Consider the following 18085-nt stretch of genomic DNA (forward strand, 5'->3'; position numbering starts at 1 on the left):
AGGCATGCAGGCCAGGGAGCCGAGTTTTCCCTCATGGCCGGAGCTGTAACTCATCACACCTGAGCGCTACACTTAGCAGGCAGGAACCCTCTGGTCCTAGGAGGCCAAGGGCAAAATCAACTTCATAAAAAGGCCAACCAAAGAGTCGCCTCCAACTGCTGCCCAGCAGACTCTCCTCCTCCGCAGCCACCACCCACTGGAATATTCCGCCCCATTCCCTGGGCACCTCGGACACCCTTAAGGAATGTAGATCACTCGTGCCCAAATCATTAAACTTCTTACCGAATGTACGATTGCAGGCACAACCATAGGCAGGTTTGCAGGTTTTTTAATTTTTTCTTTTTTTTTTTTTTTTTTGAGACAAAGTCTCGCTGAATTCCTGGGCTGGCCTCACACTTGCAGCCTCCCGAGGCTCAGGGATTACAGGCGTGGGCCACCGTGCCTGAATAATTCTCTTTTCTACTTTTATGTAAGGAGTGCTCTACCCACGGGGGACCTCACAGGCTTGACCAGGAGGTGGCTGGGAAGCAGTTACAAAGCTGGGCACTCGGTTAAAACGCTTACGGATGAAGCTGTACAACATCTAACGTTTGCTTCAAAATCACGAGAGAAGAAAGGGGGTGAGGGCACAGCCGAAACGAGAGGAGCGTGAGCTGGTGAGCGCTGAAGTGGCAGGGCTGGGGCCGACTCTACTGTGCTAGTGCGCGTGTTTGAAGTGACAGTACACAAGTTTTAAGCAGCAGCAGTGGTTGAGCATCCAAGTTGGGCAGGAAAACTCAGTCCTCGTCCTGCAGCTTACGTACGGGGCGTGTGACCTCCAGCAAGGGACCTCTGGAGCCTTGGCTTCTTCATCCATAAAATGGAGACTATAACAATACCTCTTTCACAGGGCTGAGAATTAAATGTTTGTCCTTAGCACTTAGCACAGTTTCAAGCATACAGTCCACCCAAAGAAACATCAGCTATCATCTGCATTAATAACTACTATAATCGACTTAGACACAGATCCTCTTACGGGGGACACACTTGAAATTAAATTACCTTCCTGCTGCTGCCCAGCTTTCAAGAATCTTGAGGCTCGACAGCTGTGATGTAGGCAGGCAGGTGGTCAGACATAAGCAGGAACCAGCTTCCTCAAGTGGGAAAGCCTTTCGCTACTGATAAGCATAAACCAACTCCCCAGATTCAAATCTGAGGTTCATGAATCATCAGGGACGGCTCTGTCTCTCCAAGGCACCTGAGAAATCCAACTAACACCCACTCTGTCATAAAGCTCTTGCTTTGCCCTCTGCTTCCAGCCAGGAGTTCAGAAGCCAGTCTGCTAGCAGGTTAGGGGAGGGGCAAGGACCTCCCCAGGAGCAGCTCAAGCATCCAAGACACTGTTTACACAGCTGGGGGCTTGGTTATTCAAATTCTAAACCGCTGAGTTTGCAACTGCAGCAAAGGAGCTTTAGAGCCTCCAGTGTGAAACCCAGAGCTTCCGTGTGGCCTGGCAGGCAACAGAAATGAATAGAGAGCTGGGCAGGGCGGGACCCAAAAGTATGATACACTTTCTCCCTTTTGCTGCCACCAGAGAGCTGTGGGCCCATTTTTAGATAGATCTTGATTTTTATGCCCCAAAATCTGGGTTTTAATATACATTCTCCCAAGCTTTAAACAAAAGCTTAATTTTGTAAATATTTAAACCAGTAGATAGGTCAAGTTCAACCAGATGCAGGCTCAATGTGGCATTCTGACCACCAGGGGGCAACCTCGAGCAGAGTCCAATTTTCCCCAAAGTTCCCATAGGGTACATTCCTGGGGGTTCAGGCATCCGCAAAAGTCTAATTTCTTCTCTCACACACGTGCTTTAAAAACAACATATATTATAGGCAGAAATACATCTTGGGCTGGGGATATAGCTCAGTGGTAGAGGGCACAGTTAGCTTGTGCCAAGTCCTGGGTTCAATCCCCAGCACTGCAAAAAATGGAAAAAGAAACACAACTGAGGTGCCATTTTCCCACAAAGGAGGCCCCACCTGTGTTGGCAGGTGAAGCAGCTTCTGTGCAGACCTATTCTCAAGCTTTGCCATTTGTCCAATGGAACAGCATCCTGAAATTTCAAGGCAAATTATTATAGACACTGTTATATTCATCTCAAGTGAAATCAAGCTTTCCTCAATCCTGGTTGAGTGCATAAGACAGCAATTGCCATATGCACACCATCAAAACACTTTCACTATTCTCAAGGACTGACTATGGATAAAAGTTACAGCTTTGGACCTAAGAGTATTGTGATCAGCTTTTATGAAGCATGCAGTTTTGAGTTGTTGTTAAGGTCTCACATTTAAAGGAGGACTTATACAATTTTAGAAGCTTGTAACCTTGGATCTGATTTAATATCTTCATTTTTATGGAGAAGGCTGTGTCAGGGAATAAAAGATGGCTTCCCCAGCATCACTCGGGTCAGTAAGAGATCAGACTGGGGCTAGAATCCACTTCCCCAACTCCCAAGTCTATAATCTTTCTACTCTCATTTAGCAAATCAGTAATTAATTATTATATATGTGAAAAGTGAACATATGGAAATTGAATTTTTTATTCCATAAAATGTAAGTCTTCCCCAAGGTAGGCAGAGAAGGGAGGTTTCTCCCCTTTCTCTACCTCGTGTGAGGTTCCATAGCTAATGGATACGCACTGCATAGCCAGCCTGCCCTGCATACAAAAGACAATCAATAATTATCTTCTAGTAAAAGTCACACTCATTACTTAAAAACACAGGCACTTTCAACTCCTGATCTCCTATTCCATCCCTCTCAGTGCCCAGGGGCATGGGACTCATCACCTCCACTATACAGATGAGAAGACTGAGATTCAGTGCTGTCAGGGGCTTGTCCAAGGTCACACAGTTGACTGGAGAAACCAGATCCCACTGGCTGAGTCCCACATGCCCCCTGCTCCCTAGAGGCTCCCTCCAGAAACCCCTCTGCAGTCTGCAAAGCTCCTTCCCAGCCCTAAAAGCAAGAGCTCCAATGAACGTGTGCCGCCCGCCAGGTACTGCGCCTGGCATTGCCTGGAACAGTCCACCTTTTCAACTTGATGCTTTCTGGGGCATTTTTATTACCAAAGTAATATGCTACTTGGAACAAGTTGGAGGAAATGATGTTCAAAGAAGAGCAACTTCTTCCTCCTGCCCACCTTCCCAACCCCACCCGCACACGGATGGAATCATTCCGTGTGAGGTATGCGTTCGCCCCACTTCCTCCTGCTTCATAAACAGGTGTGAGACGGGATACTGGAGTGCTACTGTAGTCCGCGCTCTCCTAACACAGCCCCAGTTCCCTGCGCAAATCCGCTACTGCCCTCCCCACGAAACAGCACCAGCAACCTTCCAGCCAAGAGAGACAGAACTGATTCTCACTCTGTCATCAGTCGCATAGAGTCACACTGTGAAAGAGCCCTGAGTCACCGGGCTACTCCTCTTCTGAGAGGCATTCAGAAGACTCCCAGGTATTTTGGCAGCACAAGAAAGGCTACAATAAACATCTGGTCATACATCCTTAGTCCCAGTGCCTCATTCCTGCAAAGGTCTCCAAAATGCCACTTTCAGGTCCAAATGTATGTGCATCTTAATTTTAAAAATCTACTGTTTTCATGAAAAAAATGAGTCCACAAAAAAAAAAAAAAATGAATAGATTAGCTATCGTGAGTTGAGCTGCTATAAACATGGATATGGCTGTGTCACTGTAGTATGCTGACTTTAAAAAATAAATAAATAAAATAAAAGGGGTAAATTATAAATACATACATATAGTATTCCTATATATACATACGAATAGAAGTGTTAAATAAGAAACATACATGATCCCTCAATACAGAGATGGCTGATATGAATAATTTGCTAAATTTCCTTCCAGAATGAGATAAGACAGTATTAGTTGCACTCTGTACTTTCATAGGCTCAGATTAAGTTCTGACTGAGCTCAGAGCCGCTCCCGCCCCACCAGGAAGGGACGCAGGTACCATCCTGCCACCCTGTCCCTTTCCTGTAGCTCCTCCACAGTTAAATCTTTTTGACAACCTAATAAATGAAAACGGTAGGGCGCTGTCATTCCCAGCTTGTATTTCCTTGACTAAACGGGCGATTAGATGCTTCCCGTGGGTTTTCAGATCCACACCAGACTTCAGAACACGAGACAGAGCATCATTTGATCATCTGCCCGGGAGTCCTCTTACCGATTTCTGCTGCTCAAACATAAGTTTCTTATAGAAGAGGTGGAACTGTTCAAAGCTGAGCTCGTCTTTATGGGCACCAATTTCCTGTAAATATAAAAAAAAAGCGACCACGTAACGTTGGCCGTGCACCAAGAGAATGTCCCCACCCTGCTCAGAAATCAAAGCCGTTTCTTTGGCGACCACTCAAATCCAACTCCCTTCCTCTGAACCAAACTGTCCGCAAGTTTCCCAAGTCACCTGCCTGAGGGAACATACAGGGACCCTGCCAAGGATGGCCCTCCCTTGAGCTCCCAGGGGAAGAGCCTTGGCCAGCTTTCCTCCTGTGGGCAGGGGCCACTTTCTTTAGAATTCTGAGTCCAGACATACTTATAATGTATGCATAGATAATGCATTTTTTAAAGCATAAAAAATTGTTTTAAAAAATTGGCTGTCAATCAGGAGTTAGACGGTTCAGCTCCAATCTGCTGCTTTATGGCTCTGAGCAATTTACCCAACCCTTTCAGACCCTCAGTTTCTTCATTTATTAAACAGGCGGCCCAGCACCCTGTTGGCTTCCCTGAAACCAAGCAAGATAATAGCCACAAAGTGCCTGGCTCCCTCAATGCCTGATAAGAGCAAGATTCCGATCGCACTGTGACCAATGGTAAACGCTTGCCACATTGTCCTTCTCCTCTCAAATCCCACCCTCCTGTTTTTGGTGAGAACGTGTGGGAACGTGGGGGAGGGCAAAGCATGGTGAGGCGGGCCGGGAAGTGGGTCAGCTCCCCAAGCTCGCTAGTGCAGCATGACGGGCTCTTTCAGCAGAGGAATTCCATGGAGGACAGCTGACGCTGGCATGGCCAGGAGTCCGCCCCATGGGCTGCTGGGAGCGAGTGTACACTTCCTGTCCAGCCACAAGGTGCCCATCATTCAATATCTTGGTGCACCCTTGCCTCCCTGGAAAAGCCCACCTGACCCCCACACCCCACCACTCAGGGACCTCCCTGTCCTGCTCCTCCAACGGCTCATTACATAAGAAGGAAGCAAACTCAGGGACAGTGGAAGGACAGACAGCTGGAAGGACGGGGGTGGAGCACGGAGCCAGCCCACCAGAGGCACGACCAGGACCTGCTCACAAAACACCCACCCCTGCACGCCCCCCGACACAAGGCGTCCTTCATGCTATTTTGCAAAAGATACACATGTTCACACAACTAGGAAGAAACTACACAGCAAGAAGACTAGGGCTTCAGGAAGGGAGGACCAGACAGAGTATAGATGACCCATGTCACTCACGTGCCCTGCGAGGACCGGGAACATGGCTGGTTGGAGGAGGGCAGGTGCACTGGGAGGCCAGGACTCTCCGGGCACCACCCACAGAGCTCCCAGGCCACCCTGGGCTCAGGTGGGAAGCACCAAGTAGCCCTAAGTTCCCAAGATTCCCAGGCGCAGCTGCAAAACTTACCGCAAGCTTATCTTTGAGGAACTTGGCACTGCTCACTTTGAAGTTGACCAGGGGTAAGATGGCCTTCAACTCTCGGAGGCTGATGCTGCAAAAGAGGAAAGGAAGGCCCGGCTCCCTCAGCCTCGAGGGCTCAGCACACGGGCTTCGGCCAGCCCCACGCTCCCCCTCCAGCCCCTCCCTCCTGAGCACTAGGAACCAAACACTCGGGTTCAGGGAGGGGATACCCCGGTGATGGAGGCTGGCCCCCACCCCTCAGGGATGGCCAGGGTCATGGTAGATCATGTGTGGGGATGATGCCCAAGAGGAGGGCTGGCCTCCACCCTCCAGAGATGGCCCAGAGCCTCAGAGAGAAAACACACATGGGCTCAAAGCAAATCGAGGTTGCCAAGGCAGGGGGAGGGGAGGGCAAGGGGCAGGCAGCATCTGAGCCCCTCCATCCCCACTGCTGGGGCATTGGTCAGGCCAGAACACTACCTGGCCCTCACTACACCCTCCCTTAGGAAGCTGCGTCATTGGTCCCAGGGTTCAGTACAAGTGGGGGTCGCTGGGGAACACATCAGAGGCCAGAGTCACGGGGCAGCAGAACTAGAGTCAGAGTCAACCACCAGAACAGCCAGGGGGCCAGAAGGGCTGGTCCCAAACCTCCCTGCACTGTTCACCATGAACTGGCCGTCAGCCTCACTGCAAGAGGAGAGGACAGTGCCACCCAGGAAAGGGGACCCAAGAGGTCACCCAACCACAGCAGTGCCCACAGCTGAAATTCACAGATGCACGCCTGGCGCAGGGGCTCTGTGTGTCCCTGCTTCAACAGCTCCAGGAGGCAGGTGGGCACCACCCTCGCCATCTCAGGGAGACTGGGACCTGGCCCACGCCAGACGCAGCCTCCAGCCCAGATGGCTACAGCAGCCACGTCCAACAACCGCCAGGACTGGCAAACACCACCAGGGTAGGAGAGACTGGGTACCCCGACCTGCTGGCAGGAGAGCCAGACCCTTCCTCCTCAGAGTCCAGCGTCTGGCAGGCTAGAGAGGGCGCAGGGATCGACGAAGGAACCCGCCCCAGGTATGGGCAGATAACCACCCAGTGTCCCCAGCATGGCGCACTCAGTCCCCACTGCCACCTTCAGAAGGAAGCACAGGTGACCACCCAGCGCCTGCCCCTGAGGAAAAGCCAGTATAACTCTGGCCATCCCAGAGTCCCCGCCTCCAGCCCCCTTCAACTCCAGTTCTGACGCCTGTCTGCCATCAAAGTCCTTGACCCGCGAGGGGCTCCCGCCCTCCCCCACTGCAGGGGCCGCAGTCCAGCTTCCACGGAGAAGCTCGGTGCAAAGGAAAGCCCCCCACGCTGGGAGGGGCTGGCTGGGCAGAGGAGCCACTGGTGAGGAGCGAAAAGTTACCCCAGCACCTGAGATACCCCTCCCGACCCAGCCCCTGCAGGTGGAGGGGCCGTGGGTGCCAGCACCACAAGGAGCAGCAGGGAATGGGTCTGGGCCCAGTTGGTGGCCCTGTGGGACTCACTCTGGGAGAGAGCAGAGTCCCTCAGGGGCCCAGATTGCGACAGGGCAAAGGAAGCTTCCCACATCCAGGAACAGAGCGAGGGCAGAGAGCGGCTGGGAAACCTGGGGAGCAGACCTGGGACCCGGAGCGTGAGAATCAGAGCATCTGCCACACCTCAGCCCAGCTCTCCAGAAGGCCTCACCTTGGACCACGGAAGCAGAAGCTGGAGTCCCTCTGGAGCCCCGCCTCCTCCCACTTCCGGGTGTGGGGTCCCCAGCCAGCACTAGACATTCCCAGCAGCTCGGCTCCACTCTCTCTGGCTGCTCTTCAGATAAGAAGTGCCTCGCCCAAGATCATGGCCCCTTCCAGGGGCAGCGGCATCCAGTGACAGGTCCATGCATGGGAACAAAGCCTGACTGTCTGGCCTTTGTTCCAGGTCCGCAGGGCAATCCCTGAGGTACCCAGGGGAGCAGCAGATCCCCTGGGGAAGGATAGCAAAAATTCCCCTCAAAGAGCCACCAGAGTCCCTCCTCTTCCAGGGCTGGCAGGACTGGACAAAACCATGCTGCTTTTCCTTCTCAGCCTGGCCAAGTCCCTGAACCCTCAACACCGCACTCCACGCACCCCACACCTTGGCAACCTTGCCAATAATGATAACAGACACGTAACGCCAGGCCGATCCACTGCAGCCTCGCACCAAGTCCCGGAGGGAGGCAGGGACCGCACTCATCTCTCTTGCACAGATGAAGAACCTGAGGCACAGGAAAATCGGATCGTTTACCCTGACTCACACAACCAGTGTCAGAACTTCCTACCATGAGATGTTCTTCACCTCGGCTGTCGGGCACACTGCCGCCAGCCGCGTGCGGCTTCCGCAACCAGGAGCTGCTTTTGTGTCTGTCTTTTGCTCTTAGGGTACTAGGGATCGACCCAAGGCTGTGCTTCCGCTGAGCTGCACCCAGCCCTTTTAGTGTTTCATTTTGAGACAGGGTCTCGCCAAACTGTCATGGTTCGCCTTAAACTTGATCCCCTACCTCAGTTCCCAGGTGGCTAGGATTACAGGTGTGCGCCAGCTCTAGGTCCTAGGTTCTCTCCACCAGTAGCCCTTAGCAGATGGACCCTCCCAGCTCCAAAGGAAGAGCTTGTAGCTGGGATTATGACTTTTTTATTCTCTTTAATTTTCATTAAGTTAAACAGCTGCCCATGTTCAACAGCTCTCAATCTGCACACCGGTTGAAGGGTCCTTCTGCAAACAGTTCCTGGACCTGCAGCATCCACCTCACCCAGAAATTCATTCGAATGCAAATTCTGCAACCCCACCCAGCCCAGATCCACTGAATCAGAAACTTACATGGAGCTGAGACCTGCATCTAACCTTTCAGGGGATTCTGACGCTTTCTCAAATTTAAAAATCCCTCTCTAGCTCTCAATCCCCACTTCACAGGAAAACTTCTAAAAATCTCCCATGCCAAAGGCGGTGCCCAGAACAACAAAATCTGCACAGGGGGTTTACTGTGCTGGAACCTCAACTAGTAACCACAGAAACTGATTTGCATTCAGGGAGATAAATGGACCCACACCTGTCTCCCACCTGCAAAAGACACCCTCCCCTCCCACTCTCTGAAGGCCCAGCTCAGTGGCCCCTTTGTCCCTACAGGGCTGAAGGAGAAAGGAAACCAATTCTATGCAAATTCAATATTATCCACCAAGCAGGCAAGGGAGGGAAGGAACGCCAGCCCTGGGCCGTGCCCTGGGGAAAGCAGGCAGCAGTTCGTCCAGAGCCACAGAGAACACCGCAACTCCACTGTTCGGGGCAGCCATATACCGCTGCTAGTGGCAATGCCACTCAGGAGAGCTGAAAAGGAAGAGCGGACAGACAAAACGTGGCAGGACAGACACACAACGCACTATCACCCACCTCGAAAAGGAAGGAGATTCCAACAAGTGACAGAGTGGACAGACCTTGAAGACACGGCACCAGGTGAACTGAGCCGAAAGATGGATATTTTATCAATCCAAAACCCAGAAGAGGGGCCTAAAGAAATCAAATTCAGAGACAGGACAGGGGCTTCCAGGAGCTGGAAGAGGAGTGGGGAGCTGGCATTTAATAGGTCCAGAGTCTCAGCTTGGAAGAAGAAAAGTTTCTAGAACAGATCGGGGCGACAGCCGCACCACTGTGAAGGCCTCAATCCCACAGAACCCCATGCCTAAAGGGGGCTAAAGGGGGTTATGTTTTACCACAATAAAACAAAATTAAAATTTCATTTTTTTAATTGTAAAGAGACTAGTCAGGATGAAGAAGGAAAGATTTCCCTGACTTTAAATAACAAAATTAAAAAAAAAAAAAAAATCAAACAGTGACAGTAAGACAACAAACCTTGGTGCCATCCTTGAAAAGCTGAGCTGCTTTAGACAAATGACTTAACTTCTCTGGGTCTCGGGGACCTCACATATAAAACAGGTCCTTATCTCAGCAGTGAGCTAAGAGCATTCGTCAGTATGCAAAGAGCTTAGTACAGAGGCTGCTGCTAAGCAAGTGCTCCATGAGAGCCAGCTGTGTCCATCTTGCTTCTACAGAAGTTGAGAAGCCAGGTGGAGGCTGGGGTCAAGTGATTCAGGCAGCACCGAAACCAGGCCAGCTCACGCCTGCCCTCTGGTTTCCAGTGCTTTCCTTGCTCCTGTGGCTGCTTGGTTTTCACAACCAGTCAATTGGTGTGGGCGCCAGGATCGGGCGGCACGCTGGCAGACCCCAAGGGAGCAGCTCTTCACAGACCCCTTGATCAAACTTCTTTGGAAAAGCTCCCTCCAGGCCTCACGGAAAAGGTGGGGTCCTCTGCGTGTTGACTGAGCGGCAGGGCTCAGCCCCCGGGAAGGAAGTGGAGAGCGCCTGACCAGGGCCCCATCCAGGACAGGACGCCCTCTCTGCTGAGGGCCTGGACCAGCCTTGAAAGGGTGGGTCCACCCAAGGCCCACAGAGCCCACCCTGGCAACCGGGAGGTTTCCACTTCTTGGCCACCTAGGATGGAGAAGCAGACTACGAAGCCACATCCACAACCCCATGCCACCGTGGTGGGGACAGGGGTGGCCAGGGTGGCTCCTTCTAGAATCACAAGAACCACAAAGAAGGAAAACACAGGTGGGAGGCACCCCCTCCCAGGCTGAAGGAGACCAGCGTGCACAAACTCTACAACACAGGGCCCCTGGGCTCCAGCTCAGTGTCCCCAGAGGACGGCAGCTGGGCACGGGACGGGGAACGCGGAGGGGAAGATGAGGGAGGCAGCCCGGGAGGTAGAAACGAGGCAGGGCTTCTGGCTGAGCTGACCGTCCCAGGTCTTGACCACCTCGTGGTTCACAGTTCCAAACCCTCCCGCCACCGCAGAGGGGAAGCCCGGAGCCCCCAAAGCCCGACCTCAACCAGAGATGGACTCCGCTGCTGGACAGGCGCCTGTCTTACAGTCGGAAAGGCTCTCGGGAACGCGAAGGAAGTGCTGGCAGTTCAGTTACTGCCTCGCGTATGACACAGACATTTCTAGACCAAGAATAAATCAAAGGGAAAAAAAATTTAAAGGTCAAATGTGAGGCAAAAAAAAGACAGAAACTGCAAAGTGCTTAACACATAGCCCTGCTGGCTGAGCGCTCATGTGCTCAATAAACAGCTTCCATCATTCCATCATTAAGACCGGCTCCCAACAACAAGGAAAAGGACAGGAGTCGCTCCTGCCCAAATACCGAAATGCAAATTCAAGCAAAACTACACCCCTGCCTTCTATCCATGAGATTAACAAAGGGCCACGTTCCACGCTTCAGAGGGACAGGGACGCTGGGACACCCTCATGCTGCTGGGGAAGAAGCACACACTGCCCCTCCCGGGGACACCATCACACCAGCAAATGCTCAGCAGCCGCATTGCCCGTGGATACCTTCAAGTTCACACGGACACCCGGATTTTCAGAGCAGCACTGTTGAGAGTAACAACACAAGGGTCAGGACCAACTCCATGCACCTTGATAAGGAAATGATTTGGGGAATTACACCACATTCAGCTAAGGAAAAACCAAAACCACATATTTGTTAAAGAAAATAAAAGGCCTAGCACAGAGATGTGTGTGCTGCGGGGAAACTCCAAGAGGTCCTGTCCGAGCACTGGGTGGGGTCGCCCAGCGCCTTACCCAGCCCAGCCCGCTAGCTGTGGCCAACTAACTCAGCCTGCCCTTTCACGGTCAGCCTCGCTCACACCACAAGCCATAGGTGTGTGGGATCACGCCTCCTGCTGCTCCCAGGACACAGAGGTGTTCATAGGTATGTGACTAGGGCCAAGCACCCCGTGGCAGGCACGTCCTCTCTGAAGCTGGACTGGAATCTTCCACTGGAATGGAGGCTCAGCCCACGTAGAATGTATTGTCACCACTAAATTCAGGACCCTTCATGATAAAAACACTGACGACACTGGGGATAGAGGAACCTGCCTCAACATCCTAAAGGCTGCATATGAAAAACCCAAAGCCAACCTCATGGTAAACAGGAAAAACTGAAAGCACTTCCTTTAAAATCCTGGACAAGGATGCCCACTCTCACCACTCCCATTTAATATTGTGCTAGAAATTCTAGTCAGATCAATTAGACAAGAAAAGGAAATAAAGGGAAAAAATAGGAAAGGAAGAAGTCAAATTACTACTGCTTGTAGATGACATAAGCCTATAACTACAAGATCCAGAAAAAAAACTCCACCAAAGGACTGCTAGAGCTAATATACAAATCTGGCAAAGTAGTAGGTTATAAAATCAACACACAAAAATCAGTAGCTTTTCTATGCACCAACAATGAATCCGTTGAGAAATAAACCAGGAAAGCAATTCCATTCACAACAGCCATTACAACACACACACACACACACACACACACACACGAATAAATCTAACCAAGGACGTGAAAGACCTCTACAATAAAATTATAGAACTCTGAAGAAAGAAATTTGAAGAAGACCTCAGAAGATGGAAAGACCTTCCATGTTCACGAACATGCAGAATTAATATAGCTAAAATGGCCATACTACCAAAAGCAATGCACAGATTCAGTGCTGTCCCCATCAAAAAACCAATGGCCTTCTTCACAGAACTAGAAAAAATAGTCCTAAAATTCATTTGGAAGCAGAAAAGACCCATACTAGTCAAAGTGATTCTAAGCCAAAAGAGCAGTGCTGGAAGCATCCCAATACCTGGCTTCAATTATACTACAGAGCTGTAGTAACAAAATCCGCATAGTACTGGCATAAAAACAGACAAATAGATCAGGGGTACAGAATAGAAGATAGAGAGACAAGCCCACACAGGTACAGTCATCTAATCCTTGACGAAAGCACCAGAAAATTACACTGGAGAAAAGACAGTCTTTTTAACAAATGGTGGTGGGACAACACCTGTAGAAGAATAGAGCTAGACCCTTCTCTCTCACCCTGAACAAAAATCAATACCAAGTGGATCACAGGCCTAGGAATTAGACCAGCAACTTTTAGAAGAAAATATAGGGTCAGCACTCCAGCTTTTAGGCACAAGCAATGACTTTCTCCCTAGGACTTCCTAAGCTCAGGAAATGATGCCAAAAGCTAATAAATGGAACAGCATCAAATTAAAAAGCTTCTCCACAGCAAAGGAAACAATTAGGAATGTGCAGAGAGCCTACAGAATGGGAGAAAATCTTTGCTAGATACTCTTTAGACAGAGGATTAATATCTAGAATATATAAAGAGCTCAAAAAACTTTACACCAAAGAATCAAATAACCCAATTAATAAATGGGCAAATGGAATTGAACAGACAACTTCTCAAAAGAAGAAATACAACTGGAACAAATACATGAAAACACTCAACATCATTAGCAATTAGGGAAATGTAAATCAAAACTGCACTGAAATTTCATTTCACACCAGTCAGAATGGCCGTCATCAAGAAAACAAATAATAAATGCTGGAGAGGATATGGAGAAAAAGAAACACTTCTATACTGTTGATGGGACTGTAAATTGGTATAACCACTATGGAAATCAGCATGAAGGTTCCTCAAAAGAGTAGGCCTGGGGGACTGGGGTTGTAGCTCAGTGGCAGAGTGCTTGCCTAGCATATCTGGGGCACTGGCTCAATCCTCAGCATCACATAAAAATAAATAAATAAAATAAATGTATTGTGTCCATCTACAACTAAAAATAATTTTTATAAAAAGACTAGGCATGGAACCGCCATATGACCCAGCTATACTTCTCCTCGGTATTTACCCTAAAGATATTTATAGCATCACAAATCACAATAGTCAAACTAGGGAACCAGCCTAGGTGTCTATCAACAGATAACCAGATAAAGAATATATGTGTGTGTGTGTGTATATATATATACACACAATGAAATTTTAATCAGCTATAAAGAAAAATGAAATAAGGGTATTTGCAGGAAAATGGATGGAACTAGAGTCTACCGTGTTAAATGAAAAAAGCCAAACTCACGAAGTCAAGAGTCATATGTTTTCTCTCACATGCGAAAGCTAGAGAAGAAAAAGGAAAAGAAAGATGGGGGATTTTCATCAAGGGAGATCAGTAGAGGAAAGGGACCAAGGCAGGGAGGGAGTGGGGAAGTGCTCGGGAGTGATATGGGCCAAATTATAATGTTGGAGTGTGTGCATGTATGACTAAGTAACAACTCCCATCATTATGTACAGCCCTAATGCACCAACAAAAAAGAAAAAAGAAAATGGGGAGAAAAAAGAAAATGTTGCCACCATTGATCTCTACCTAGCACCTAACTTGGTATCTGGCACTCCATAGGCCAAGTGAGACCTCTTGAGGACCATGTCCACCACAAAGCATGCTCCAAGTCCCGTGGAACATTTAAAGAAAGAATGAAAATTAGAGTCCATAGAAAAAGCACAAATTTTTAAAAAAATTTTTAAAATAAAACAGCAAAAATGTGCATGATTCTTACCTATTTCTTCTGGTTTGATCTACAGAATAAATCTGTTTCCTCAGCCAACTGGAAGGAGATTGAGAGAAAAAAGAGAAAATAAATTAGAAAATAGTGCAAGTCTAAGCAAGTTCTATGGGCTGGGGACAAAAGAAACTGAAACAAAAAGAATTTGGGCAGCTGGGGAAGAGTCTCCTGTGACTGAAGACCCCCACTGAGCCAAGAGGTCCCCTCCCATGAGAGAGGCTGGGTTTCTGCATAATGACGGTTCCCTCTAGTGACAGTCACTAATCCCCAAATAGACAGTTAAAACAAAACAGTGGAATTGGAGAGCACTGGTTTAACTGGGGAAGTAGCTTGTACCCAGATCCCATGGACGCCCATCTCCTTGAGAGACAGTCCTGAGAAAGCCCCTGTCAACCACAAGGGAGTGACGGGGAACAAACTCCAGCCTGACTCTGACTGCCCTTGGGATGGGCCACCTCTCCCTCAGTGAGTCCTTTCAGGAGGAAGTCCTCCTGACACACACCACCAATGGAAGCTTCCATTTCACCCAAAGGCCAGGGCTAAAGAGTAGCACGAGAGGATCTATGTGGAGCGCTGGAGAGTCCACAACCACCACGCACCCACTGCCCACAGGCTCCCAGTACACCTCCAAGATGCAAGGCCCCACTTCCTTCCCTTTAGCCTATGTTGCCCAAGGAACAGGTGAGCGAGGACAGAGACAGGTAAGCCAGGCACCTCTCGATGATGGTGGGGGTGGACGCACTCATCGCTTCTTGATGTAAGATCTTCAAGCCGGAGAGCCACTTCACCGCGTCCTCCTTAGAGTCAGCTGGAGAGGGATGGGGACAGAAGCATCGTTGATCACTGGGAAGACCAATGCCTAGAGTGCCCCGCCCGAGCAGAGGTCCAGACCATGGGAGAGACCTGTGCTGGCTTCCAGATTTGCAGGACACCAGGATCAGCTCCTTCGCACCATCGTGGTTCTGGGACCTGCTCCTGACTGAGGTGATGCACTGGAGATGAGCCTTCTACCACAGGTAGCAGGTGGGCCTTTCCCATACCAAATCAACTGGGCCAAGAGTGGCCAGAGTGGCAGTAACTACCACGGTGGCTATCGCTGAACCACTCTGAGAGCCTGTCCTGTATTTACCTTATCTTGACCAATGAGCCCACAGGGGAAGTACTGTCACTACTCCCATGTGTGCAGAAACTGAGTCTAAGGTTTGATGATGAGTCCTAAGTGCCCATTATGGACTGAATGTGTGTCCTCCCAGAATTCCTGCATTGAAGTCCTAACCCCAATGTGATGGACTCGGGAGTGGGCATTGGGGGGTGATTAGACTGAGGTGAGGCTGTGAGGATGGGTCCTCCACAAAGGGATTAGAGGGAAAGAGAGACCCAAGCTCCTTCCCTACTGGAGAGCACGCTGATAGGCCACGCACACACAGAGAAGGTGACTGTCACCAGAACCCGCCATGCCAGCAATATAACCGTGGGCTTCCCAGCCTCTACACTGTAAGGAATAAATGTCCACTGTGAAAGTCACCCAGTGTGTGGCACTCTGCCGTAGCAGCCAAGGCAGGCTGAGATGGAGCACACTCTGATGCCGTCCTGACGGCACACTGTGGATAACAAGCTGGGGATTCTGAACTCCATGCCAGGGGTTCTCAGACCCAGCTTCAGAGGGTCACTTGGGTGGCTTCCTGAAATCCCAGGGCCCAGGTCCCACCCCAGAGACACCACTTCAGAAGGGAGGACAGGGCAACTCTCCCAGGCGGAGCTAGTGGGAACACAGGCTGAGGTCTCGGTTGCCTCTATTACTATAACAAATTACCACAAATTAAGTGGATCAAAGTAACGCAGATGTATTCTCTTTCGATTATAAAGGTCACATCTCTAACAGGCTGGCGGGGTTGCACTCCTGCTGGAAACCCTTGGGAAGGACCCATCTCCCTGCCTCTTCCAGCCTCTGGAGGCTGCCTGCACTCCTTGGCTTGTGGTCCAGACCACTCTGACTCTGCAGCTGAATCTCCTCCCTCCCGTATGATGGATTACACTGGGTCCTGGCTAATGTGGGATCATCTCCCCATGAAGACCCTTAACTCAGTCACACCTGCAAAGTCCCCATGTCCATGTCAAATGAAGTATGCACAGGTCCCAGGCATTAGGACGTGGACATCTGAGAAGCTGTCACTCAGCCTCCCACAGTGGAGAGCCACCGGCTCAGGGTGTTAACGTTCTGTTTTGTCTCATTAAAGATTTTTAACTTCCAGCTCATGGTAGTGAGCTTGCATGCAATGCATGTAAGATCTCAGTTCCTTCAGCGATCAAGTTTTCTGTGCAGGGGCTGCTGGTGGAAAGCAAGCTGCCTGGCCTGTGGCGATCACATCAACCACCATTGATCCAACTCTCAAAAAGAGCCAAGTTGAAACAACCTGCTGGTGGGCAAAGATGAGCAGCCACTACCGGAGAACTTCCTCAGAGTGAAACGGAAGCTGGGGAGGGAGAAGCACACAAAATGAGCACCCACCTGCCAAACTGAGTGTGCTGAGGACGAACTGTGTGCCGTACAGGACAGTGAAGCAGCAGTCCTCCTTCTGGCGGACCGCTTTTGCACGCTCAAAATCCTTGGAGTTCTTCCCAGGGCGGATCTCCTTGATCTCCATGATATCCACTGAGGAAATACACAGGGGCCAGTTAGAAGCCAGAGCTCACTACCTGAGGATCCAGCCACACGCCTGCAGCCCAGGCACAAAGGGACCTGTAAGAGCATCTCTGTACCCAAGCGTCCATCTGAGCTTAGGTCTCACTCCTGGAAGTGGACGGAAGACAGACAGTCGGCCCGGGTATTTGCCACCACACGAGTCTCTGGAATAAGAGGGGGTTGGGGTTTCTTCTCGCTTCCTTCCCAAGATGAATATATTAACCTAAGACAATTAGCTTTGGTGATGCAACTCAGAGTTGAGAGAAGAGAAATAGAATATTCTACCGAAACAACAGGCAGAACTTAAGTTCATTGGTGATCACTAGGCAACATGAACTGTCAGCGGTCCTATTGACCTTTACGCTCTTTTCCCTGGAGTCCCCAAAGCTACAAGTGCTCTCTGGCTTAATTAAGGGGGAGGGGATAAAATAATAAGCAGTATTTGAAGCAATAATAATGCTGATTACAGGCAACCTCCTGTAATCCCAACAACTCAGGAAGTTGAGGGAGGAAGATAGAAAGTTAGAGGCCAGCCTCAACAACTTAGTGAGACCTTGTCTCAGAATAAAAGATAAAAAGGGCTGGGGTGTAGCTCAGTAGTAAAGTGCCCCCGGGTTCAATCCTCAGCACTAAAAGAAAAGTAAAACCAAATGCCTTCTTTAAAAGAGACAGGGAGAGAAAGAAACAGGAGCCAAGGAGTTGGGGGCAGGAGGGATGATCATAGGGACTCCAGAGACCATGAGCCTGCTGGGAAGGGACAGAGATTGACATGGATTGGTACTTTGGTGGCCCCTGATGGACTACAGTTTCTGGTGTTTATATTCCATGAAGCCACCTGCCCCTCAATCTAGGCTGCCTTTCTGATCTGCCTTATAAAATATATCATCTGTGATTCTGTGCCAGGTCTGTGCCTAATCCTTAAGAAAGTCAGGCAACTTCCATTTTTGCATTCTAGGGGAAGTCAGCTTCCATGTAGTAACTCAGACTACCCCGAGACCACTGTGCTGCAAGAAGCCCAAGCTAGCCATCTGGAGAGCTCGCACAAGGAAAACCAGACCTCCGCCCAACAGCCATCTTGGAAATGGTTCCTCTGGCTCCAGCGAAGCTCCTCATGGAGCAGAGACCAGCAATCCCAGCCCCTGAGCCCCGCCTGACCTGTGTAAATAAATGTTTTTTGAGTCAATAAATATTGGGATAGTTGACTGTACAGCAATATTTAACAGAAACAAAGAAGTCTGTCCTCCCTGCAGCCTACCTGCAATCTGAGTCCACCTA

The 18085-nt window shown here is 49.9% G+C and overlaps 1 protein-coding gene across 1 annotated transcript in view; it reads right to left on the reverse strand.

Moving 5' to 3' along the window:
- The window catches only part of Plcg2 (phospholipase C gamma 2), a 137249-nt gene that overhangs the window by 66424 nt on the left and 52740 nt on the right, over positions 1 to 18085 (reverse strand). The window contains exons 3-7 of the mRNA XM_047528056.1: positions 16637 to 16780; positions 14842 to 14935; positions 14122 to 14169; positions 5660 to 5744; positions 4216 to 4299 (exon numbers count right to left, since the gene is read on the reverse strand). Of these exons, the coding sequence (XP_047384012.1) occupies positions 4216 to 4299; positions 5660 to 5744; positions 14122 to 14169; positions 14842 to 14935; positions 16637 to 16780 (455 nt within the window). The remainder of the gene's footprint in view (positions 1 to 4215; positions 4300 to 5659; positions 5745 to 14121; positions 14170 to 14841; positions 14936 to 16636; positions 16781 to 18085) is intronic.

This window comes from Sciurus carolinensis, chromosome 16, assembly GCF_902686445.1.
Source record: "Sciurus carolinensis chromosome 16, mSciCar1.2, whole genome shotgun sequence".
NCBI lineage: Eukaryota > Metazoa > Chordata > Mammalia > Rodentia > Sciuridae > Sciurus > Sciurus carolinensis.